A 25,193-nucleotide genomic window follows, 5' to 3' on the forward strand; every position below is an offset into this window, starting at 1 on the left:
ATCGAAACTCCTTTTTTTTCTTTTTTGAGTGTTCAGTTGTGGAGGTTCACCTCAGATCAACATCAAATATCAGCCAGTCATGCTTAAGCTTAGAATATTCATTGGTTTCTTTGATTCTGTTTGGTCACTGGTTTTGATGTAATAACTGCTTCAATAATTATCCTATTTTTTAGTACGCCTATACTTTGTACTAGCTTAGGTACATGTAGTGTCATACCTTGAGCACTGGCATCCAATAACAGAGAAAATTGTGTTAATTGAGGTAAAAGTCAAAGGTGGTATCTTTTAGAGTAATGCATGTTAATTGAGTTACGGTTAACCATGTACAGGTTAAGCACTACAGCAAATGAGAGATGTTCCATCATTTGTTTTAATTACCCTACAAAATTTACTACTTAGCCTGTTGTTGACAGGAAGTCATGGGTGGGAAGCCTGGAGTTAGATGTTGGGTGCTAGTGTGAAATTAATATCAATGAATCCATTCAATAATCAAGAAATAATGATCCTTTAGCTTGTCCTTGTTGATCATGCAAGCACACTAAATGTGAAAAAGTTGTAATTTTATATTCAGCTTCCTGCAGCGCCTCATTCTAACATGTCAACTCTTCCACATAGATCATGCTACAATAAACAACAGTTTTTAGATAAAGAATCATTATTTCTGTAGTATTATATCTACATTTTTTGTACCTCAATTTGTACATTTTTTATTAGACAGGAAAAGTGAGAAAGCAAAGCACAAATTAAGCAACCTTTTCCTCCTCTCCCACTAGATTTACTGGTCCGCTACCAACAAATGTGCAAGCCTTTGAGAATAACCAAGTTCTCACTCAAAGCCGAGGGTGAAGCATGTTTGCAGCTATCGGTTGTTGCTTGTTTTTGGAATTTCTTATTAGATCTTGTATAAATTTCTGTGTGTGTTCATGTTGTTTTGTTTGTTTATTCGCGTGACTTTGTTGCCATCTGTGTTGATGAATATAAGTCACTTTCGCATTTAAGATGGCTGCCATTTTTTAAACAAAAATGTCATGAAATCTCGCATTGCAATGGAGCTGGGTGCTAACTTTCACTCAACAGCGTATATTGTAACCAAGCAGCCCCATGCTTACTACATTAAACATTAAATGACATTGTCAACTCACCATTCTCAGTTCTCTGGTTTACACATTATTATATTGCATTGTTTTAATTGAAATGTGTAACACAAAACTACTACGTAATTTGTTTGATACAAGTGATGTAAAATATGTGAAATTCAAGGGATTAAATATATTTTATAGTAGCAGAAGCTCTGTCAGAGGGAAAGCTGACTAGCCAGTCAAAGAGCAGGCAGTCTCTTAACCAACAAATCAAATGAGGGCAGGATACATATAGGTCATGTAGCACATGGGCCAGTCTGCACAGTGAAGCTTATCATGGTAGACAAGGTTTAAAGTTAATGTGGCTCCAGATTTGAATACTAAAAAAGAAAAACTTAAAGGGAAATGGCAAATTGAAGTTCTAATAAAGCCCATCAGGAGGGCTGCTCCTTACATTTCTAGGTCTGGGGCAAACCAACCCGCTAGCCAACACCTTCTCCACAAATAAACAGTCTAGACATCATTTAATGCTTGGTGCGTTTAGTCATAAAATTCATTTCCCCAGCAAGGTGTTTCATGTGATGACCATGGCACCTACGATAAACATGGACTGCAGTCTACCACATTACATAATGTCCACCTACTAACTAACTATTTGCGCCACAAGTACATGATATTATGACGTGAACCGTAATTTCTTTCGGGCTGCTCTGTCGTAAAAAGTACATGTCCTGTTTCAAATAGTTGTGTATTCAACCGTTTACAATTATTGTTCCATGATTTAAAGCAATACCAATCATTTGCGATATCGCTGAAAAAAAAAACACATTCTGCTATTAGGTGGCACTTGATTTATGGGGATGGTCATTTAAGTGTTGTGCTTTGTGGATCTAATAATGACTTTCCTTGGTTTGTTTTTGTTGGAACAGATGGATCAAAAACTGATAGCATGCTTCTACCTGAGTGTGTTGAGAAAATTATTTGTGCCATATCTTTACTGGAAGCGCTTTGCAGGGAAATTATGGAAGGAGCCATCATGGTTTCCACATTCAATCTTGTTTGGCCCCACAAGGAAAGATTGAAGGAAATGCTTCAAATCTTGGCCAAAAACGATAAACCCGGGGAAAGAAGTTGCAATGAAACTGACTGTGTGATGAAGCCTAGCTGTGTGATAACAGCATTGGAATATCGTTATGCCGAACTCAAGGCCTTTGAAGAGAAAAGAGAAAAAATTCGTGAATTTCTAAGACTGTGTGAAAGGATTTCCCATGGTAAGATGTACATGTTTGAGTATATATTTTAATATATAGAAAATATAAAAATATATATATATAGATATAAAATATATAATATGAAGAGAAAAGAGAAAAAATTCGTGAATTTCTAAGACTGTGTAAAAGGATTTCCCATGGTAAGATGTACATGATTGAGTATATATTTTAATATATATTCTTGAAAGAGAACCGTTTATCGATCTTCAAGAAAAGTCATATGAAAATGCCTGACTGTCTAGAACCCAGTTTTTGTGCTACTTGCTATTTTAAACTTTTTGCCACAGTAAATGTTTCATTCTCAACCCATGTTTACTTATATAATTGTATATCCTGAAGGATATTAACCATACGTGTATATATAGGTTCTCTGGCTGTAAGCGTCAAAATATCAAAAACAAATGGAAGAGAGATTTCTTATTTTGCCTCTCATCGTAAATCTAGCCAACAGCAGTCAAACAGTGAGCATGATTTATCTAGCCTGACCTCTGGACATTATGTGCATTCTTTAAATTATATAAAAACTAGTTCGAAATTTCTCAGAGTACAAAATTATTGCAGAAACAGCAATAATTTTACATTGCTAAAATTACGATAAGGTTTCTAACATTGTACCAAAGTAATGTTGTCCAACTATAATAAATTTCCTGTACTACAGGCTGTAGACTAAAGGTCATGGATTTATCATATATGTTATTGATATAATTAAAGAAGGCTTTTCTTTTAACAGTTCATTCACTGATTGGCAGCACATTTCTAGTTTACATGCAGAAGCTGAACAAATTTTTGATTTCCATCGCAACCGACTGGAAATAGCTCAAGAACATAATTGCAATGGAAACTGCAATGTGATTTGATTTTTGATGTGTATATTCATATTCATTGAAACAATGTTCCATTATAGCAAACAAAGGCTGTTTATAGGAAAAGTTTGAATGATGTGAACAGTAGAAATCATACTGTTCATTGTGAGAGAGAAGTAAAGTATGTGTACTTTTTATTTGAACTAGGACAAAGTCAGTGAAATTTCTGGTTTATAAGGCACTGAAAATAGCAAGTATCTATTCCTGAATCTTGCACAAGCACAGCTGTTAAATTGACCAGTTGGCCAGATTGTGTGTCTCACTCTCCCTTCTTGTTTTACTGTTGTAGTCTCTGCAGATGAACTGAAGATGAAATGCCAAACGAAAGTCAGTGAATGTTTGTTTGAATCCTTTTGTTTGCCAAAACCTGTGCATTCTACTGACGACACAGAGTACCTGCCAGTGATCACTATGTTTGAGATAACACCAGTTTTGGAAGCAGTCCTGAACAAGATTCATCTACAGGAGAGTGAGATTTTCATTCATCTGTGGGAGGACTTTGGCAGACAAGCTCAGAAGTCTGCCAAGATGCTGACTCTTGAAGATGCACTTACCAAGGTCTTCCAGCCAGCTGAAACTGAATGGTTGAATCTACAAGTCAGATTCCGCAGTGGAACCCTGAGTTTCAGAGAGGTAGATAAACATTTTGGTCCTGAAAGAGTTGAAGAGGATAAGCTCCTACAGGAATTTGTACTTTTTAATGGTGGTATTCTTGATGATTTAGTGACCGAGAGACTGAATCAGGTGAATCGTTATTGGGATCTGAAACTCCATGTCAGATCAGCAAACGCCATTCTTGACTTGAAGAAAGCCTTGCATTTGACCAAAGAATTCAAGGAGATGGAGCTGATTATATCCTCCAAAGTGGTAAGTACTGAAATAGTGCCAAACAGTTTTGAAAATGCTCCTTTGGAGAATGTGGTAACACCCAAATGGTCCATGTTATATAATAATGGAACGAAGTTGCCTCACCAAACATTAATATTATGTAACATGTGATCTTCAATTGTTTTTTACTTTGATATTGCACACTGTACTTAAGTATATTTCAGTTACAGTACACAGCTGTCTGTGTCATCAGGAAAATGGGCGAGAAAACCACCAGAGTACAAATATACAGTGTACTTTAATACAAACCTTACAATCTGACGGAAGTCTTCAGTCAGAGTTGTGAGAGCAAGATTTAGCTTCATTTGTCAAGGGCTACTTTTCTGAACTGAGGTGGCCTAGACTACTTCAGCACCAAGTTAGTCATTTGCTGACATACACATGCTATTTGTATTATGATAGATTTACATAATCTCTTCATCTTCACCTCATAAGGCTAAATGCATATTTAGCCATATGTATTGTCTTTAAATCTATTTTATCATTGATAGGTAGACCTATATTATAGCTTATTTTATTTTAGGGAAACAATCCTAAAGGCTGCCTCAAAAGCATGGATCAGTCAGTGGAAAAGGTGACCAAAACACTGAATAACTTAAACCCAGAACGTCAGGAATGTCTCCTTGTCTTTTCCAAGTGCAAACCTCTGGTAGATTGGTTGAACAAGGAAATTCGCAGTAAGTTTATAATTTTATAGGATGTAAATTCACATTTATGGCAACCGCACATACAGTTTGTGATATGTTGTATGGAAATAATCATCAAATACACGTATTTCAAACTGAAACTTCAAATCTTGATTTGTGATTTTGGTTGATTATTGACCCAAAAAAGGATCAAAAGTTTTTTCTTTCCTGTAATGGATTTGTGTAACAGAATAAGATTGTGTACTCATTAGAAAGAAATAAGGCAGTGATAGTACTGAAAAACTGAAAGATATGCACACTGAGAAAGTGTAAACTAGAAAAAGGTCTGCATGTGTTAAACATGTCATAACAAATCATTATACATGTCATTTTGGGTCAACAAGGACAAAACATGAGTCTTATCGCTGTTGACTGTGCTCTCAAAAAAGTGGAAGAACAATCCTTAAACATAACACAAGAAACCAGTGTGTAAGGAGACTGTGTTTAACATATTTCAGGTCAAAAGGAACTGAAAGTTTTTGTGGACTTGGCAAGTATTTCTGCTGGGGAGGGAGACATGGAGATCAAGAAGGTGTCTATGCTGCATGCTGCCACCACTGGTTACTCACCACTGCTTTTTGACCTTCCAAAGGACATCAGCTGCAAGGAGTTCTTGAAGAGGTGTGATGAAGTCTGGAAGGCCTTGGAAGCAGACTCAGACTTGCCCCAGAAGTTGGTAAGTGAATTCCTGTCTTCATTGGAAAAAGATGAAATAAGAAAATCCATTGAGTATTGTGAGCTTATTTAAGGCAACTTTAATTGTATTTTATGGTGACCAATGATGACAAACAATTAAGAAACACTGCAAATTTTCATACCATTTTATATTCATGCACCAACCACTGATTTCTTGCATGTAGACAGTTCCACAAAATTTTTCAAGAAGGATCAGACGTGTATCATGTCCATATACTGTCTTACTGAATAACCATTTACATGATCTTACACCGCTTAAAGTGAAAACAAAGATGAAATAAGCTTTCATAAGGGGATTAGAGAACTGTACAGTAGCCAAAACACATTTATTTATTTTAATTTTTAGGTTTTTGTTTAACTTCATATTATGATGTCAATAAAATGTTTTGTGGACAAGTTAAAGTACAAATTGACGTTAGAAAAATCTCAACCTCAAAAGCTTGTTTATGTGCTTTAATAAATACAAATAACCTTTAACTTTCAATTAATATTTTATTTATTTATTTATTTGATTGATGTTTCACGCCGTACTCAAGAATATTTCACTTATACATCAGTGGCCAGCATTATGATGGGAGGAAACCGGGCAGAGCCCGGCAGAAAGCGATGACCATCCGTAGGTTGCTGAGGGACCTTCCCACTTACAGACGGGGAGGAAGGCAGCATGAACTGGATATCTTAAGAAGTATTGGCGGCATTGATGTCATGACTTGTACGCATGTAGAGCAGAATAGCATGAGGAGGATATTCCATTGTTGAGTGAGTGTGAGCAGAGTAAATACCATAAATTACTGAATTCCTGACTTAGTGTATCACGTAGTAAAATCACAGTTTAAACAAAATGTTTGGGTTGGTATCTTAAAAAGTATGTATTGACCTCAAGTTTTACATGCGTACAAAGCACAATGACGAAAGGGGGATGTTCCACCGCTGAAGCTCTGTGAGCATATTAATGCCAAAAATGATCAAATTCATGATTTCAGTTCTATATGCATTGAGCTGAAGTTTTGCATTCATGTGTCTAATACAGGCAAGATCTTTGGTGGCCTTGCTACCAATTCAAGTTTTTTCACCTACAGTTACTTTCCGTTCTTTTTGTGAAATTTGCATTCAAGCTCTTCCTCTCTGTAAATGGCTATTATGCACGGCTTCCTTCTATGTCCTAAAGGAGGATTTGAACCGTCACCTGAAGTGGTTGGAAATGGTGAAGGCATCCCATGGATCCGTGGAGGTCTCCTCTTTGTCACAGGCTGAAGCCATCAACAACAAAGGGATTTACAAGATTGGGAGCATTCCAAAATACAAAGTGCAGCAGAAGGTACATGTATACACTTTTTGATAATCGTTTATGTGCCCTTGTGGAAACATTTCTAACAACCTGCAGGCTGCTTGTCAATTTACACGTGGGCATGGTTGGCAGGTGGTTATCATTGTCCTTGATCGGACCTTTGTACATTTTCTTTGACATATTACCAATGGCAAAAAAAATTGTGCTGAAATTTTTGTCGTCATGTACATTAAGTTGAGACTTTCAGATGTCTACTGACACATATGTCTGACTTTGAGTGAACAATCAAATGTTCAGCACTGGCCCCAATAGCAAAGTTGGTAGAGCATCCGCTTCGGGAGCAGTAGATCCAGGGTCAGTCCTGGGTTGAGTCACACCTAAGACCTTAATAGAGCAAGTTGTAACTTCCTCGCTTGGCGTTCAGCATGAAGGGGAAAGTGCAACAGCAGGTTGACCCGTATGAGTATAATGGCTCGGGCGAGGTGCCTTACTTGCCTTTGGTAAGTCGTCTCATTGAAGCAGTCCTAGATAAAAGAGCGGTGGAAATCCATCCTGCAACAAGGAGGTACATTACATGCACTCAAAGGATTCCTTCCTCATCATATAACTGAAAAATTGTTGAGTACTCGAATGTTCAGTTTTATCCAGGGTTTCCCTTCAACCATCAACTCTCTCAAGTAGTTATATTTTCTTGACCGAGTTACCTCCCCTCGTTGCATGTCTTCACGACAGGAGACGTTCCTCAAACTTTATGAATACTTTATAATACATTATCGATATAAAAGAAGGTTGTGTTTGGTTTACTACACTAAGGGAAGAGTTCAAAAGTCAGAACGGACTGCCGTGTCATCCGTCCGATCAGCTGGACTGCTCCCTCATCAGTTCCTGGCCAAGCTTCAGTGCGTCTCCATTATGAACAGCAAGATGACGTCACATTTATTCTAGCTCTCTAACGTTGAAGGTATTTCCTGTATAATAGTCAAAGTAGTAGCCTGTGGATGATTAAAGTCATGGACTTCAGCGATGAAAGACCAAGTTATAATTAGCTTTTTCGGGAACTGGACATATTTGGAAGGATATTTCTTCCACTGCTTGAACTGTTCATACAGTAGGCCTACTATATCATTTATACAGTTTACAAGTAGCCTGCAAATGCATGCCCAGTGTATTCCTGGTTCAGGTCGTAGCCTCCAGAGGGGTTGTGCTGGTACTGGTAATTCTGACCCCTATTAAATGTTTACAAAATTACAATAGGATTGTTGTACAACAGGATTCATGCTTAATTCTGACACAAATGGAAATAAATCTTAGCATCACTCAGGCTGATCTAGGCATAAAAGTGATGGCTGACCTAGTTATTGCGGACATCAGAGAAAGCATCCAGGCTTAAACTTTCAATAATTTCAATAATTATACAGTATTTTGTAAAAGAAAAGTGAAAAAAAAAACATCCCTTGTATGCGAGAAAGGCAGTGGGCAAAATTTAAATTCTTCAGCTCTAATAAATTCAGAGAAAAAATTAAAAATATAAGTAATTTTAAGCCTTGTCCAATGAGATGCCGTTTTCTCATTCCTTCTCATTCCCGTAAACCTTTGGCATTCTTAATGAATTTTTCGCTGACTCTGACATTGGTTATTTAGCAATTGCATGCTGACTAAACACTAACATGAACGACAAAAGTGTATTTGTATAATTTGAACAGCGTGTCTAAGTAGGCCTTTGTTATACTCGGAAGATGAATGCGATTTGGGGCGAGACGGTATGCTATACTGTCTGACATAATTTTTGATACAGTCGTTGAATATTACACAGCTTGTAAATCAACTGATTTTACCTCTGTGGTGAATGATGCTGCCCCACAACACGGTGTAAAATGGCCCTTCAGCTACATGTAAATAGATCGTTGTAAAAAAAATTTCTGTGTTATCATATGTCACTTCATTGAGTGAATGGGTCAAGGGTATGTCACAGCTTATGCCACTCAACCTGATGGCAAAGTGTTTCAGTAGCTGACAGTGATGCTCAAAAAGGTGATTTTTTCCATATATGCACAGGTGTATACATGTGCACCTCACTAATGAATTATCGATATTAGTAAATATTTATCGATATTGCTAATTCATATCTATAATTGATATATCAATAATTTATTTGGCAATATCGATAATATTCAATTAAATGCTAATTTATCCCCCTATACCAATCAACCATTATTTCCGCCTAATCGCACATGTACAGTTGTACATGTAAAATAAATCTTGCAGCCTGGATATTTCATTCCACAAATGCTCGTTCACCTAAATATTTTTTGATTGCTTAAGCGGAAGTGTAATATATCTTGGACTCCAATCTCCCTCGACTTGACAAGACAGTCGTAGTTAAGACTTAGCTTGTATGTGATTACTGGCTTGTCTCCTTTCAAGCTACAACCCATGCATTTATCTAATCGTTTTTACCCGCCGGTCATGCCTACATAACCGACCGTCCATTCCTAGAGATTGGACACAAGCGGCATGGATCCTACATCAGCCTGCCACTTTGTCTGATACTCTGTTCCGACTTATGAGCTCTTACGTATACCTTATAATTTACTTTTAATCTATCATACTGTTTACATTTGCAATCCACAAGCAAACGTAGCATTGTGGGAATCTTTGCGCTGCCTCATTTGCATGATATCTTGTCGGGCGGACAGTTTAGACCAGTGACGGATTGCCCCCTTATAATTCTCTGTATTGACTTTTTTTCAGAAAATATAGGCTCAGGAGTTTTACTTAGGAGTCAAATGCAACCCATTTTTGTATTTAGCTGTACCTGAACTGATTTTCTTTCGGCGGTACCCTAATTCTTCCAAAATTTGGGACAGATATTAGTAGTGTTGAAATTAAAATATTACATTTCTTTACCAGCCTTTTGGAAATGTTGTTCATTATATGGTCTGACCTTGTGAGGAAAAAAGAAACTCAATATTCTTGCTAGAATTACATATATATTGACTAAAATATGAGGGAAAAGAAACTCAATATTCCTACTGAAATGGCATATATATTGGCTAAAATGAGCAGACCAGGTGCCCCAAAAATTGGTCCCTTTAAGCTTTTACACATTTTTGTTTTTTTTTTCACCAACATCCCCAAAGCAAAGAGAGCGTATGAATGCCATAACAGTACTGGATGTCACTTACTACTTTAGCCTTCAGAGATTTGGGTGAAGGCGGGTTAAGCATTCTGTCACATGAATGATGTACACATGTATATGCCTAATTAAGCATATCTAACACTTGAAACAAGCTGACCAGTGGGAACAGCACAAAATTATCATGAGGTTTCTTGAATATATATAGATTAGAATACTCTATTTTACCTGAAGTTTGGCATGTAAAAATGTACATTCAGAAAAAAGTAAAGGCCATAAAATGATACTTTTGATGCCGACACTTATGTTTTTCTGGTAAGCGATTAATCACAACTTCACATACAGTTTTCTATGTGGCCCTAAAAGTAGATGAGTAAGTCAGAATCAAGAAAAATATATCACTTGAAAAGTGTTACACTTCAGATGAAATACAGTATATACGTCTGTTCTGTGGGAAAAGTCAAGCTAGTATTGGGCACAGATTTTTTCATACAGATGTCACATTGTTGTAGGAGAAAGTGACCTATTTTCAGTCCTGAAATATTGTCAAATGTGACCACCTATTGCTGCCGATGCACCAGTGGCTGTGGATCTAGGCATTATGGTATCTCAATCAACAGCTCATGCAAAACATATACGTTCATCTTGTTCCTATAATATCAAGATAAGTTGTTTTTGGGCCTTGAACATAATTTATACACCTACATTTAGCTGGTAAACTTGACTCTTCATATTTTTTATTTTAGAGTCTTGATTCTACCATTCAACTTACTATTGTTGAAAACAAGGAAACAGAAACAGAACGACGAGAGTACAGTTACTCTCAGCTTCACGACTTACAGAGCAGACTGATGCTTGTGGCAGGCCAGGCTGAGAAGGGGAAGGAGGAAGTCGTCCGCTTTACAGAGGTGCAAACTCAGATTTTCAAACTTCAATCACTTTCTCCGGCCGTATGTGGGAAGGTCTTCCAGCAAGCTGCTGATGATCTTGGGTTACCCCCGAGCTCTGTTCTAATTTGTACAGTTTATATATTAATATATTATATATTAAAAGTTCAAACTTTTTGAAGTGCCGTTATCACCTGATGTTTGTGAGCTTAGTGAAACCTCTCCATACTAGTATTTAATCCAAGCCATTCTGTGTCTTGTCTGCTCTTACGAAGCTGGCAGTTAAGTGAGTCGGACAGCGCTATACTTTAACCTGTGTTACGGGATTGCATGTTGTGCATTATGTGTCAGCCAGACAAGACAAGGTGGGAGGTGAATGTTTCACAAAAACCTTTTATACATGTGATGTCGTGTAAAAATGCTTATTGCAAGATGTATATTTGGTGGCTTTTAATATTTGTTTTCTTGCACACTATTCAGAGTTGATGTGTTAACATCCAAGAATTACTGTGTACACTTTTTAAACGTATAAATATTTTGAAGCAAATGAATCATGGTGTCTGTTTTCAGGTTTTGGATTCTGTGACAAGGCTGGCCAATGCTTACATCAAACTTTGCCAGGCTGGCAATGTGTTGTTTTACAATCTGAGTATTGTCATGTACAACAGGTCTCAGAAAGTTCTGGTGGATTTCGGACAAGATAAGCTCCGTTTGAATTGCTCATGCAAAGATGTGAATGAAGAAGCAATACTTCTGGCAAGGTTCTTGGAGAATTGCTTGGAGGATTGGCTGAAGTACTATGGGGATCAACGCTCCAAGTATTTCTGTCTGAATCATTACACTATTGAGCAATTAGTGATTCTCCAGGGAGAACTGGTGAAAGTGAACCATCAGAATAATGTGACAAACACGATCTTCCCATTGCTGGAATGTGTTAAGCCACACTGTAATAAGAAGGATCTCTTAATTGCCATGGACAGTGCCCTGAAAAGGGTAAACAGTCTTGAGGAAGAAACATGCCGACCCACTGACTACCTGGAAGACGTGAAAGCAGAGTTTGTGGCCGCGATAGAGAAAGGTGGATACTCCAAGAAAGATGCACTTCGAGCTCTGGAGGCCGGGGAAAATCCAGCAGATCCTGAAGCAGGTACATTGATCTGTGTTTTACTAGCATTAGGTTTCTACATAAAGAACACAAAACTGTTACAGCAACTGACACATTTATGGAGTTTGATTCTTTGTATTCAATGTCTTGTGCTTGCTCTAAATTCTGACGTATGACTTTTCACCAAGGTTCAAACCATTAAAGAGAAGAGTTATACATACTTTAAAGACATGTTGTTGAAATATGAATACATACATTGTATTTTCATGATCAGGTAAATGTCATCGTGTGTTTCCATGCAGGTTTGATGTGGTGCGTGGAGAATCCAGGCTTTGATTCTGATAGTGATGAGGACGGTGATGGATCTTTCCCAGAAACCCAGAGACGTTTTGAGGGATGGTCCCTCAATAGGTCTTCACTAGAAACAGTTACAGAAGAGGCGCTGACTGGTGTGATTGAGTAAGCTGCATTATATATTGTGTTTATTTCAATGACTTGCAATATCCTTTTGTGTTAGGGGCATGTGATTTGAAATCAGATGTTCAGGGGCTATTTAATCTAGCCTCCAAAAGGGAGGCAAAAAAAACTCCAGAAGTTTCAGTACATGAAAAAACAGCAAATGTTTAGAACCAATTATGCAGAGAGCAGACCAGGGAGAAAACAAACTTGCTGACCTTGAGGAGCAACATTAGGCTCTACAAACCTTCCCACAGTTAATATCCAGCATAGCCAAGCCTCCTTATGACAGATCTTGGTCAGGGTCACTGAGCGAAACTGGATGATCTGTTTTTATTCCCTTACGCAAAGAGCACCTTAGGGAAAGGGCAGCGCCCTATAACTGGGTCATGATGATGATTTAGAGTTACAATGCAAGAACTAATTGCTAAGTCATTTTCAGTTGATTGGCAAGCAAACAGGATCCCAGTCTGTATGTACAGTGCATACTATCTTCCTAGTCTCAGTTATTGGTGAGAAAGTAGATCATTGTTTAGAGTTGCTTACTGAACTAATACCTCAAGCATGAACATTACCCTTCCTTTCATGTTTTGGCATACAAGTGCAAATTTCGATAAATGCATGCTGATGGAATAAAAACTATATCATTCTGTGAAATTATATAAATATTGTAGCCTACTCCAATTTAAGCATTAATTTATTATGGCTACATATACCAATATTTAACCCTTTTCATTGTGATAGGAAAGACAGAAGATTGTGTGAAAAACTGGAAGGTGTGTGGAACAATTTCAAGGCGGCTGTGTCTGGAAGCCTGTCTAACTACATGAGTGTTGAACATCTTGGTATAGTGCTGTCAGAACTGGCTCAGCTAGGTAAGGGAAAATGGCTGATGGGGTCAAAATTTTATCCATGTACAAGTCATGCTGTATTTCCTAATTTTCTTTTTCACTTGAAAAAATTATATCTGCAGGTACAATCATAATTATCCTGCTTAAATACATGTAGCCGTCTTAAGTTATCCTTTTCATGGAAACCAAGACTAGCGTGCCAGTTTTTGCATGGGAAGATGGTGGTTATATACAGAGCTTATGTTCTTGATAGAATGTCATGTGTTGACAGGAAAATGTCTTGAAATGAGTTCAACCAGAGCAGTGACAAAATGTGTGCTAGGTGGACATTTAGAAATACATGTCTTCCAGGGGCCAGTTTCTGTCTTTTTAAGTGATCTTGTTTACTTCATTTGGCATCTTGTTTACTTCATTTTTTCTTTCATTTCACCCAAAAGTGTTGGTGACTGAATAACTTTTAATTTATAATTTTTTAATAATAATTTCTGTGTACTGCTGTTAAAATAACACACTGATGTGTAGAATTACACCCACAAAAATTGTATGATGTGGCACACAGTTCTAGTGTACAACTAATGGATGGATGTACCACATCCAATGTCCCACCACCCTTTCAAGTGACAATGTTACTTTTCATTCCATTCCCGGTGAAATCCATTGTGATATCATAACATCACAGAACAGTTGAACATTTGTAACCAGTGTGTGGGATTATGGTTGACCTATTGCAACAGTATTGATTATGATTGGTCAATTGCATGTTCTTGACAGACATTTTGTAAAGACAGTCTATTCTTCTAATTATTTACAATGATATGGTTGTGATTTGTAGCTCCTGAGGAAATCCTGTGCAAAAGTCTTCCTGCAGGATTTAAGACAGGTGAACCTAATCTGATTGTGTGTTCACAAGGTAGGTTTATTCAAGCCCATTTAACATGGTCCACATGCATGTGTTGATAAAATGTTCAGTTAAAGATAATGGACTAGAGATTTTTGGTAAAAGATTGATCATCGCGAATGTTTGCTCTTCTAGGATTGCCCTATTACCTTTTACAACATATCAGCCTTTTGTGTACACATGTTGTTATTCGAAATGGGGAGTTCGTAGATTTGTAGTGTGGGTTTTGTATATCTTTCTCAAACTTATGACTTATGAATAGTACAGGTACTGGTCTGATATTTTCTGAGAAAAAAAATAATAATTTGAGCTATTCTTGGTAAATTGAGAAAATCTAATTTCATTAGGGAATGTGGATTATGGTATATATAGCCTCTTAACTAACGACAATTGGAGAAGCAATATTTTCAGCAAGTGACAATACTTGAAAGTAACTGGTGAACTTAAGGTTCTTCAAATGTTCACATCTAGGTAACCATTTTGTACATACAGTATGATCTTCTTTTTTTAACCTTTTGTGCACATGAATCATATGTACTGGTCACTTTCAGTGGTGTGTGCATGTATATAATATATCTATGAAACAAAGTCAATTTATTTCTTTCTGACAGCTGACATCCTTGGGGTGACCTTGTCAATCTACACATCAGGAGTAGAGGAGACATCCCCCCTTCCCACAACCTCAGAGGTCCTCCTCTGTACAGGCACAACAACACTGGACCAGGTAACTTCCAAATTAGCAGTGTTTTAACTCTGAAGCCAGCCCCGCTTCCCAAATTTTGGGCTGTTTTTACTTGATATGTGTAAATTTCCTCCAACCATAATGCTTGCTGCTGTGGAATATTCCTGAGTATGGAATAAAACACCAATCAAATTAAAAAAATCATGGCCATGCCATTTGCTGTGCAGTAATAATTTTGACTTACTCTTGATGTTGTGTTTGGAAATAATTTCCAACCACAGGAACCAATTTGTTTCACCACATGAGCATTCAAGTGTTGAAAAAGAAAGCACTTGATGGTGAATGTTGTTGAAGAGCTGCCTTCAGTTTCTTAACTAACATATGTAATGTGTAAAAGCCATAAACACATGTGCATGTGTAAATGGTAGATCAGGGGATTTCCAACAAGATTTAGGACTTGAGTTGACCCTGGGAGAGGGCCGTGGTCAAAAATGCTAGGCTTTCATTCACGCATGGGACACAATTGGTGCAGATTCTAAACCAGTATTGGACAGGGAATTTGCAGATTCTTCCCCCTTCACTGATGTGGGACCTTGATAACAGTAAGCTCATGTGGCTGTTTACACAGTTTATGATTACTTGAAGACCAGGTGTCTTCTGTAACTATACAGGCAGGTTAACTGAAGCTGCTAGCTAGTAGGTGGAAAGAACTCACAGGCTTGGATATGATCTTGCCAAGCAGGGAAAGTCCCAGTCAGCACAAGACTAGGTAACATGTATGTTTTCATATACTCACAAATACTAGATTTAAAGACAAAATCATGGATACTTGTGAAAACATTGGTCTACCTTTGAATCATCCATTTATACTCCTTAAGCATGTTAAATATGAAAGCCCTACTATATTTCCAATTCTGTCTATACAGCATTTGATCCCCAAGAAGTAACACAGTCATATTTAACTGTAATCTAACATGCCTAAGAGTGACCATGTTATCTACAGGATGACAAGAACACACTCATAATATGCAACATCCCTACCTAATGTCTGGTTATGAATCCTTTCTTCGAAGTCAACAAATCTTCACTTCCACAAGTGGTGTGCATGTCTGTACATCACATGTGGGTAAGTTTGTCAGTAAGTTACATGTACCAAAGGTTGGCAGCATTCTGGTTTCCTTGACCCTTAAAAATGATTACCATTGTATAAGTGAAAAATTATTGAGTATGACATTAAAAACCATGAAATAAATAAACAATCTGACCCTTAACTGGAACATTCTTTTTATTAGAAACTGAAGATAGAGGCTTGCTTGTGAGGCACTGATTTCATGCATATTTATTTTCAGGTGGATATATTCTGGAGAAGAGCAATCTTTGACCCGTCTGGCAAGACATATTGTTTGGTTAATGCAGACAAACTGGACTATGATGTCAGTGACAAAGCAGAACGTCGACTGGAAGTTTACATGGAGAACCCATTGAAGACTAAGGGTAAATCCTTCTGCTGTTTGTCTTCTGTTGTCTCCAGCTTGAACGTAATTAAGCCTAATTCATGCAAGGTTTCGACAACTTCTTATGTGTAACCTCCCTAGGTAAAATGGAATGGTCAAGGATCATGTACATGGACCCACAATTACAAAGGAGACTCTCACCAGTGTGGTCTCTGTGAGTTCAAGGCCAGCTCAGGCTGGTTTCCTCTCTTGTAGTACATGAGTCTAGCACCAGCCTGCAGATGGTTGTGTGTTTCCCCAGTGTTTTGTCCAGTTTCCTCCCACCACAATACTGCTGCCATCGTATAAGTCTCCCACTACCCTAATTCTTCTAAAATTTGGGAGAGATATTAGTAATGTTGAAAAAAGAATATTACCTTTCTTTACCAGCTTTTATAAAAGTAAAGATATGAGTATGTTGTTCATTAGATGGTCTAACCAGCTGAAGAAAAAGGAACTCAGTATCCCTGCTAGAATTACATATATATTGGCTAAAATGAGGAGACGAGGTATCCCAAATTTGAGAAGAAATAGGTTACCTTTCTTGTCCTGCTGGTTGGGACAGTTGCTGGGAGAGCACTATTGATTGTATTGTTGCTTTTTGGATATGTGAATTTATACAGCTTCACTTTTATCTTGTTTTATATATATATATATATATATATATATTGATGTACTTTTTATAGGACTCTGAAGTTTATGTTTCCTATATTATATATTTGTTTGCTCGCTGAAGGCCTTGGGGAGAACAATTTCACTGTAAATTGACCAACTACCTTGGATATTTAAAGATTGACCCTGGCTATAATATTAAACTCCAGTGAAATAAACAGATAACAAAAAACAAAAAAAATAATAGATGTATGCATGCCTGTGGTTTGGCATGTACTATTACAGGAAGTACTCATCATCTGAGGTTTAAGCCGGTATTTCTGGCCTGCATGTTGTAAATTGGCCAGTTTTTGAAGGACTGCTGTGTTTTTAATACGATCAAGTCAACGATTTTCAGTCTTGCATAAAACCCAACATGGCCTTCAAGTCTCGTGATCAAAAGTTTCCAAAACTTAAGGTGCAAAACTCCAGATTGATCCTTATCCAAAACATAACGAAGTTTTATGAATGTCTGATGTGCTGTTTTTGCCAAAAAAAAAAATTATTGTCACTTTTGTAGAATTACTCAGCATGCTGTATTGTCATCGCTTTTAATTAACAATCACATGACCAAAAAGCCCAAATTCTTCTTCAATAAGGAGTGACCACAAATTCTAAGCTAATCTTTGCCTTTGTCTGTTGTACAATGTAGACTACAGAATGGTGGTGCTGTGCTCATCAGAAAGAGAACAGAGATCCCGGATAGTGACAGCTCTGGAAAAGTACAAAAGACCTGTGTTTGCCACACAAGAATCGCTGAGCAAGTGTATTCAGGCTAGACTTACTAATGAGGATCTCCATGCTGCTTCGTGTGTAGATATCTCACAGTAAGTATGACATCATCTCATGCTTCATGCTAATACATATATCACTAACTGTATTCACTGAATTCTGAAACTTAAAAGAGCAGTCAAGGTTAGAACATTTGTTAAAGTTTGATATGACATTAACACATGTACTTTTATTTTAAACTACCTATGTATTGATGTGTAAAGCATATTGGTCTGATTGGTAGACTGTGGAATTTCTTGTTATATTACCACTCTCGAGCAAAATACATTTTGATTAACGTAGGAAATTTCTGTGGGAACTATTTCTGAACACTCAGCATCTGACTTTGCACATGTGATTGTAGTTGCACTGTGAGGGTTATCAGGTCTTCACGAGCTGGAGTTGGCAAGACATTGTACAAGAACCGTTTAGTGGAGAATCTTGAGCAGAACTTTCCTCATGCAAGAAAACGTAAGGTAGTCCACAGCATTCCACTCCACGGCAAATCCGTGGATGTGTCCAGGGTGGTGGACAAACTTCTGGGTGACACCCCAGCACCAGGACAAGGCATCCCAAGGATCATCCACTTTGATGTGGCCTATGAGGTAAGTGGGCCCTAAAAATGGTCATGACTATCTCTGCTAATTGGCTTTTGTGTGAGATAGACAAAACGTAAAAATTCAAATTTAACATTGCTCCTGTTTTAACTCATTCTACTAATGTGATTACAACATTAAGTTATCTACCAAGCTTTTATTTAAAAGAGTGATTTATGAAATTATGATCAAAGGTACTTCTTGGGACAAAAACACATTATGGGCTTTAATGTAAGACCAGATCAGCTCAAGTAAACACGGTTATTAGCACCAAAAATATACTGGCACCTCAGTAACATGACATCCCAATTTGGTCGATCTGTAGCATCTGATCAGCCTTCATATGTTTGTCACGATAATGTCAGCCTTATTTGCAGCTAACAAATTTCATGCAGAATTCTAGGTATATATGTACTACGTAATCAGATTGGATTACCTCAAAATTTTTCTGTGAAAGGTAATATGTTATGTACATGGATATAAAATGTATTATTTTCTACAATGGGAATCACATGTGAATGGATGTCAGCTGATTTTATAACTTCTTATCATTATACTCTAGGTGCAAGAAGGAGTGGATTTCCTCCTCTTCAACTTGCTCATTTTGGGCGCCATACAAAATTCCAAAGGTTTTATGTGGCGGAAAACTGACTTGGATCTGTATCTGGTAGAAACTATGCCTCTGATGGTCAGAGAATCTGATCAACAGGTATTAAAGTTGTTTTTTTTTTCAATAGCTTAACAGCAGATAATGTAATTTATTGAGAGTTTTGTCTCGAGAAAGAACTATTAAACCATAAAATTAGTGAAATTTTAGACCAGTTAGTATGTTAGAAAACAGCTAACACATTTTTAGTCGTGGTCAACATGGACATTCTGATTTCTTTAGTCATTCCATGTCTGGCAGCTGTTACTGGTTAAGCCTGAAATATTTATTGTCATACTTTTTGTAGCTGTTTAAATCCTACTCATATGTGAAGTTGGCTGTTGTTAAATAATATGTTATGTTAAAAGTTTTTATGGTCAGTTGCAGTTCTTTGGTTGTGTGGGGGCCTCCGTGGCTCAGTTGGTTAGCGCGCTAGCGCTGCGCAATGACCCAGGAGTCTCTCACCAATGAGGCCGCTGTGAGTTCAAGCCCAGCTCATGCTGGCTTCCTCTCCGGCCGTACGTGGGAAGGTCTTCCAGCAACCTGCGTTTGGTTGTGGGTTTCCCCCGGGCTCTGCCCGGTTTCCACCCACCATAATGCTGGCCGCCATCGTATAAGTGAAATATTCTTGAGTACGGTGTAAAACACCAATCAAATAAATAAATAAATCTTGGGTTGTGGGTCCCTTAAAATGTCCTGCATCTGTGATTGATATACATGTAATGAAATAATCTGTTCAGGTGCAAATGAACAGAAGGTCCAGATGTGATTTGTGGATTATGTTTCAGGCTTTCAGGTGTGCACACAGCACATTGAACTTCTTACCTTCAATCGAGTGCAGATCCCCTCAGGAGAGCCTGGAAATTCTGATGGAGAATGCCACAGGTCTGTCAGCAAGAACAGTGCTTTTAATTTATAAATCTGCAGTGTTTGTATGTGGAAAATTGCGGTAAATCATTCACTGCATGTTTCCCTGGCAAATGCTATAATGCGAGTTTATTATAATACCCTTGAAACAAGGCCTTGGGATCCTCACAGCACATTCATAGAATTCCTGTAACTGAACAACAGGCTACTGTAGACAATGCTTCTGGAAACAATTGTTCAAAAAATTGGAAGAAAAGATGTGAAGATTCGGAAAAGTTTTTGAAGTTATTGCCCTTCAACTTGTGTTCAGAATCCAGACTTAAACTTGACAACATATTTGGGATGTATACATGTATGTATGTATGTATGTATGTACATGTACATTGTGTGAGTTTTTCTTTGTATAACTCCATTCTTTAAGTTGAAACAAATAAAGAATACATTGTTAGGAACATACAGGTAATGATTCAAGACAGGCTATTACCTTATGTGTAAGGAAATGTCAGGATATGCTGTTCTATAATGAACAGAAGACAGTAGTTAGAGAATAAATATTTATAGATATATCTTTGATCTGTATTTGTGTGATGCCCTGTTCAGGATATACTGGGAGTGACAGGCTTTTTGACGAACAGGAATTTAAAAGTGCCACATTTCAAAGACCATTCCAGTACCTGAGAAGAGTGGATCATGCAGACTTCCAGAGTGTGAACCCCAACACTACAGAAGGGAACCTGATGGAGTGCCTGGAAATCTTACTTAGGTAGTAACTGAATTTAGTAGCTGGTGTTCATGGTACTTGCTGTTATGCATCCAAAAAGATGTGTGAAATTCTTCAGTATCACACTAGATAATCTGGATCTCTGATTTGAAATTCATGTACTGGCCTTCGTAGTGTTTGTAACTTTCATTGTGGACTTTTCCAAATTGTTCTGGCCTAATTAATCTGTCCATTTGTTTCTCCTAAATTTGTTTGCTCAAAGTTTTCAGCTATTTTACAAGTGACCATTGATACTTGTATGTATGACTGATAAAAATAATTATAATGTTTGGAAGAATTTTCTGTGAAAGTGTAATAGAACATGTGGAAACTAGAACATAATGTCCTTACTTTATGAGATCAGACCATGCAAATTTTTGGCCACAAGTACAAATGATATTATTTTTAGAAAATATATTCTGAAGTGTTGATGTTGTAGATTTGTGTATCTCTTTTTTAAGACAATAGTGTAGGTATAAGTACACGCGTATGTTTATAAATGATATGAAGTTATGGTTTATATATATATATATATATATATATATATATATTATATTGTGTTTTGTGCAGACACTGTGGCATCCCTGACCCCTCATGGACAGAACTGCGCCACTTTGTGTGGTTCCTGAATGTCCAGCTGAAGGACTGTGAGTCATCTGTGTTCTGTGGGGCAGCAGCTGCTGGGGATTTGCCAGGATTCCTTAAATTTGTGGTCAGATTCATGGTCAAGATGTCACGGGTAAGATAATGTGGACAAGAGCTCAAGGAACTATCCCAGACTGCATACATGTCATGTATCTATGTGTGTAAAAATGTGGTACAAAGCTACATGTATGATTGAGCTTTGTACTTACATATGAAAGATGATTTACTGATAATTGTGTATTTTTAAATTAGTTTGACCTCTTATTTGATTTAAATTGGAAACATGGGATGATGCAGAATTGAAATTTGTAATAAAGAAGGACTGTCCCTAAATTAAGCTGCACACTTCCAATAAACCAAAGTTATCCATAGTTAAATTATCCCAACATTGTATGTTTGTGTACACCAAAGCTTAATTTGCAAACCAACTGTAAGTTTCCTGTATTTCTTTGCCGTTTAAATGTTAAAGAAAGTTGTTCAGCAATTGTGTTTGTTTTTTTTTTTTTGTGAATATTTTTCAAAATTGTTCTATATTATACAGTATTTTAAAAGAAACTCAATATTTAGTTGGTTTGATGAGAAAAATACATTGAAATTTTCTTTACAGGACTTTGCTACAAGATCACTGAATCTTTCTGAAGAGACCCCAACCTTTTGTGAAGCTCCAGATGAAGTGAGTATATATATATATGTAGATTAGCAATAACTTTTATTAACTATCGATAGGTCATGATATATATCATGGAATCTGTTAGTGACAGTAGATTTATGAAATTACTTTTTAAGTTTATTAATGAAAGACTTTACTTTACGTCAAGGTATGAAAAATATATATATATATATATCAGACATGATTTTTTTCCGCTTTTTAGCGGAATTCCGCTTTTTCTTTGTTCAGTTTCGATTAATTTACCTGTTTTCCGCAGATTTTTCTAGCTTCCGGGGCCTAGGCGGCCCCTGGACCCCTGGCCTTTTTGGGCTATGATAGTAAATTTCAGCTATTTTCTTGGTTCACCACAATCATGTCTGATATATACAGGTATTTTCGTCTTGGCATGCTTGGGAGCCTCTGTTTTTGTCAGATATCTAGCATGTATCATTTACAATTCATGGATCTAAATAGTATGTATGACTTTAAAAAAAAAACACCGTTTACCTGGTTGAAGTAAGATTCTTTTAAGAAACTTACGTGGACATCTACATTTGACAATTTTTGCTATTCGACTCATTAAAGAAGATAATTTGATAATTCCCAACACTGAGAGCGAGGTTCCATGTGCCAAACAATGCCAGATGGCTGTAGGTTCATTTAAAATGAAATATTTAGCAATAAAAAATTGTCCACATATTCTAATTCATTGTCTTCATTTTGTGTTTAAATTCATAAGCTTATTCCCATATGATGTAAGGCTATAGTATTCTTTACAAGTCTCATCTGGTGTAGTCTTATCTGGTTTAATTTGACAAACGTGTGTATTTCTGTATTATTTCCATAATCTATTTTTCTCCTTCAAATATGGAACCTACAGCCCAAAACAATTTTCAGAGTAAAAACATTAAAGATATACTTACTTTGCTCTTCAAAAAACATTGATCTGTGGCCTATGGTAAAGCTGTCAAGTCCAAAATACCTTGTCCAGTTGTAAGTAGGCCTTTTAGCAGACGGCCATGTTCAGCTTTCTTCACTTGTGACCTCTGGTGGCTGTTTATGACACTAACAAAACAGTTTACTATAGGCTAAGGGAGGTAATGCAAAGGTAAAGAACTCAACTCTTTCTAATTTTTAAGATGTTTTCTCTTATCTTCTTCACTTGGCCTTTGCAAGATGTCATATATGATAGTTCTGAAGAGGTTAGTAAAATATTCCCATTGATTTTTTTTTTTTTTTTTGATTAATTGGAAACCTTGCCATAATTAAGGTTATGTAGTTGAAATATTAAGTTTAATTCAGTATTCTAGCTGAGTAAATATCAAAGACAGTAAAGGAATTATTTGCATTTAGTCAGGGTGTAAATTAGGAATGTAATCGTAGAGATGGATTTGAAATGGCAGGTACATACTCATTTCACTAGCATATATTGTACATATGAACGACATTTATAATAGAATGTAGAATGCACCAATTTTTGATTGCACTTAATGTATTTTTTGTAGTTTGTATGCATGGCTTTTATAAGTCAAAAACAGTTTATTATAGTGAATTGAAACTAGGTACATGTACCTTTATATAACTTCAATATGAAGAGCTACAGTTTAGATGTGAGTTTCATCCATTTTCAACACAGCTATGGCAGCTTTTGTCCTGTTGTGGACTTCCACATACGTGACTTCTAAAATCTAGAAGGGGAGATGTATTGCCAAAGCAATTCTTCCAGTGTGCTTGTTTACCTTTTAATTTGACGGTCATTATATTATTATAAATTAAATAGTCTTCAGTAGATTACATCATGAAATGTCAGTCACTTTCTGTGAATTAATGTGAGATATTTGTGTGTGTACTGTGCTCTAAACTGTATTTCACTTAAAGTTTGGTATTGTATGTAAAATGCTCTTTCAGAAGCACTTAAAGGCCTGAAAATCATACTTTTGCTGCCAACAACAATGTAAAGATTTCACTTTTAACTTCACAAAAAATCTTCAACTTCACCAAAAAAAGTGGCTCTATAAGGTGGATGAATTGGTCAGAATCAAGCAAGGTGTCTCACGTGAAAAATTCTAAACTGTAGGTGTAATACAGTGCTGGTTGACGAGTTATCACATTCATATTACCTGTACTTGGAAATCTTCTTACAGATAGTATAACTACATCTGTATAGGTACAGTGTTAGCATTGGTCTTGATGATGTGAGGCTATAGTATTTTCTACAAGTCTCATCTGGTGTAGACTTATCTGGCTTAATTTGACAAATGTGTGTATTTCTGTATTATTTTCTCAGGCTGAGGATGAAGAGGAACTACTGGAGAGGTACCAGATGCGGAGAACCTGGGAGAGCAGGTGGGTATGGAGCGGGTTTGGGGGGGGGGGTGAAGTTGACAGGTCATGGTGGGATTGGGGTGCGGATAACTTAAAGAGACACAAAATGTAAAAATGAAGTAAACATCAGTAAAGTAACACTGAAATGACCTTTATCAATTTTTGAAATTTAATGTGGGTTGGATTTATGGATCACATTACAAATCTGTATGTATGTCACCAATGATGACACACGCACTCTCATGAAGATTATCTTCACACTAGTTCTAAAAGGTACAAAAAGCTTAGTTAATGTCAGGTTTGCAGGTTTGGACATTAACTTTGTGATCTGTAAAGCCTACCTTCAATCCACATGTTTCAGTACATTTATTTCAGTGAAAAAAAACATGTAAGTAATTTTAGATATGGTTTTGCATAATTGTTTGTACTAAAACCTTCACTTCAGTCATACATGGAAAGTCAGTCAGCAACCTGTTGATGACTGTGTGTTTCCTGAAGTTTCCTCCCACCATAATGCTGGCCGCAGTAATATAGTCATGAAATATTCTTGAGTAAAACACCAGTATGACTGGAGAGGGTAAAGTAACTTGTGTAAGTGTTCACATCACAAAAAATTAGATTATTGATTTCACTTTTCTTTGATCATTTCAGCCCACATCCGTACATCTTTTTCAACCCAGACCACAATTCAATGACTTTCCTAGGGTTTAACATCGTAGGCCAAGCTGGGGATATGGTGGACCCACAGACCAAGGAGGTTTTGGAGGCAGCATTATGCCACGACAGCTACAACAAGCTCTAGTGAGAAACAGAGTACCGCTGACTGAACACTTTGACAGTCTCCCCAGGTGAGCTGACACAAACATTTCCACTCCTGTAGTTAGCTTTAAGACATTTTGAGAGTCAAATCCAGCTCATGCTGGTTTCCTCTTCTGTTGTACGAGACAAGGCCTGACAGTAACCTGCAGGTGGTTGTTTCCTCTGGGCTCTGCCCGGTTTTTCCC

At 37.0% G+C, this 25,193-nt stretch overlaps 1 protein-coding gene across 1 annotated transcript in view; it reads left to right on the top strand.

Annotated features, from left to right (window-relative positions):
• Positions 1-25,193, top strand: part of LOC135461787 (E3 ubiquitin-protein ligase rnf213-alpha-like) — a 110,145-nt gene that overhangs the window by 15,999 nt on the left and 68,953 nt on the right. Inside the window, 22 exon segments of the mRNA XM_064739022.1 lie at positions 2,009-2,350; positions 3,503-4,080; positions 4,625-4,778; positions 5,246-5,463; positions 6,652-6,801; positions 10,654-10,815; positions 11,365-11,941; positions 12,202-12,358; positions 13,100-13,230; positions 14,039-14,116; positions 14,716-14,828; positions 16,136-16,280; positions 17,583-17,757; positions 18,066-18,306; positions 18,860-19,006; positions 19,732-19,828; positions 20,411-20,573; positions 21,141-21,309; positions 21,823-21,888; positions 24,152-24,210; positions 24,841-24,953; positions 24,956-25,037. Coding sequence (XP_064595092.1) covers positions 2,009-2,350; positions 3,503-4,080; positions 4,625-4,778; positions 5,246-5,463; positions 6,652-6,801; positions 10,654-10,815; positions 11,365-11,941; positions 12,202-12,358; positions 13,100-13,230; positions 14,039-14,116; positions 14,716-14,828; positions 16,136-16,280; positions 17,583-17,757; positions 18,066-18,306; positions 18,860-19,006; positions 19,732-19,828; positions 20,411-20,573; positions 21,141-21,309; positions 21,823-21,888; positions 24,152-24,210; positions 24,841-24,953; positions 24,956-25,037 — 4,117 coding nt within the window.

Source organism: Liolophura sinensis, chromosome 1 (assembly GCF_032854445.1).
Source record: "Liolophura sinensis isolate JHLJ2023 chromosome 1, CUHK_Ljap_v2, whole genome shotgun sequence".
Classification (NCBI taxonomy): Eukaryota; Metazoa; Mollusca; class Polyplacophora; order Chitonida; family Chitonidae; genus Liolophura; species Liolophura sinensis.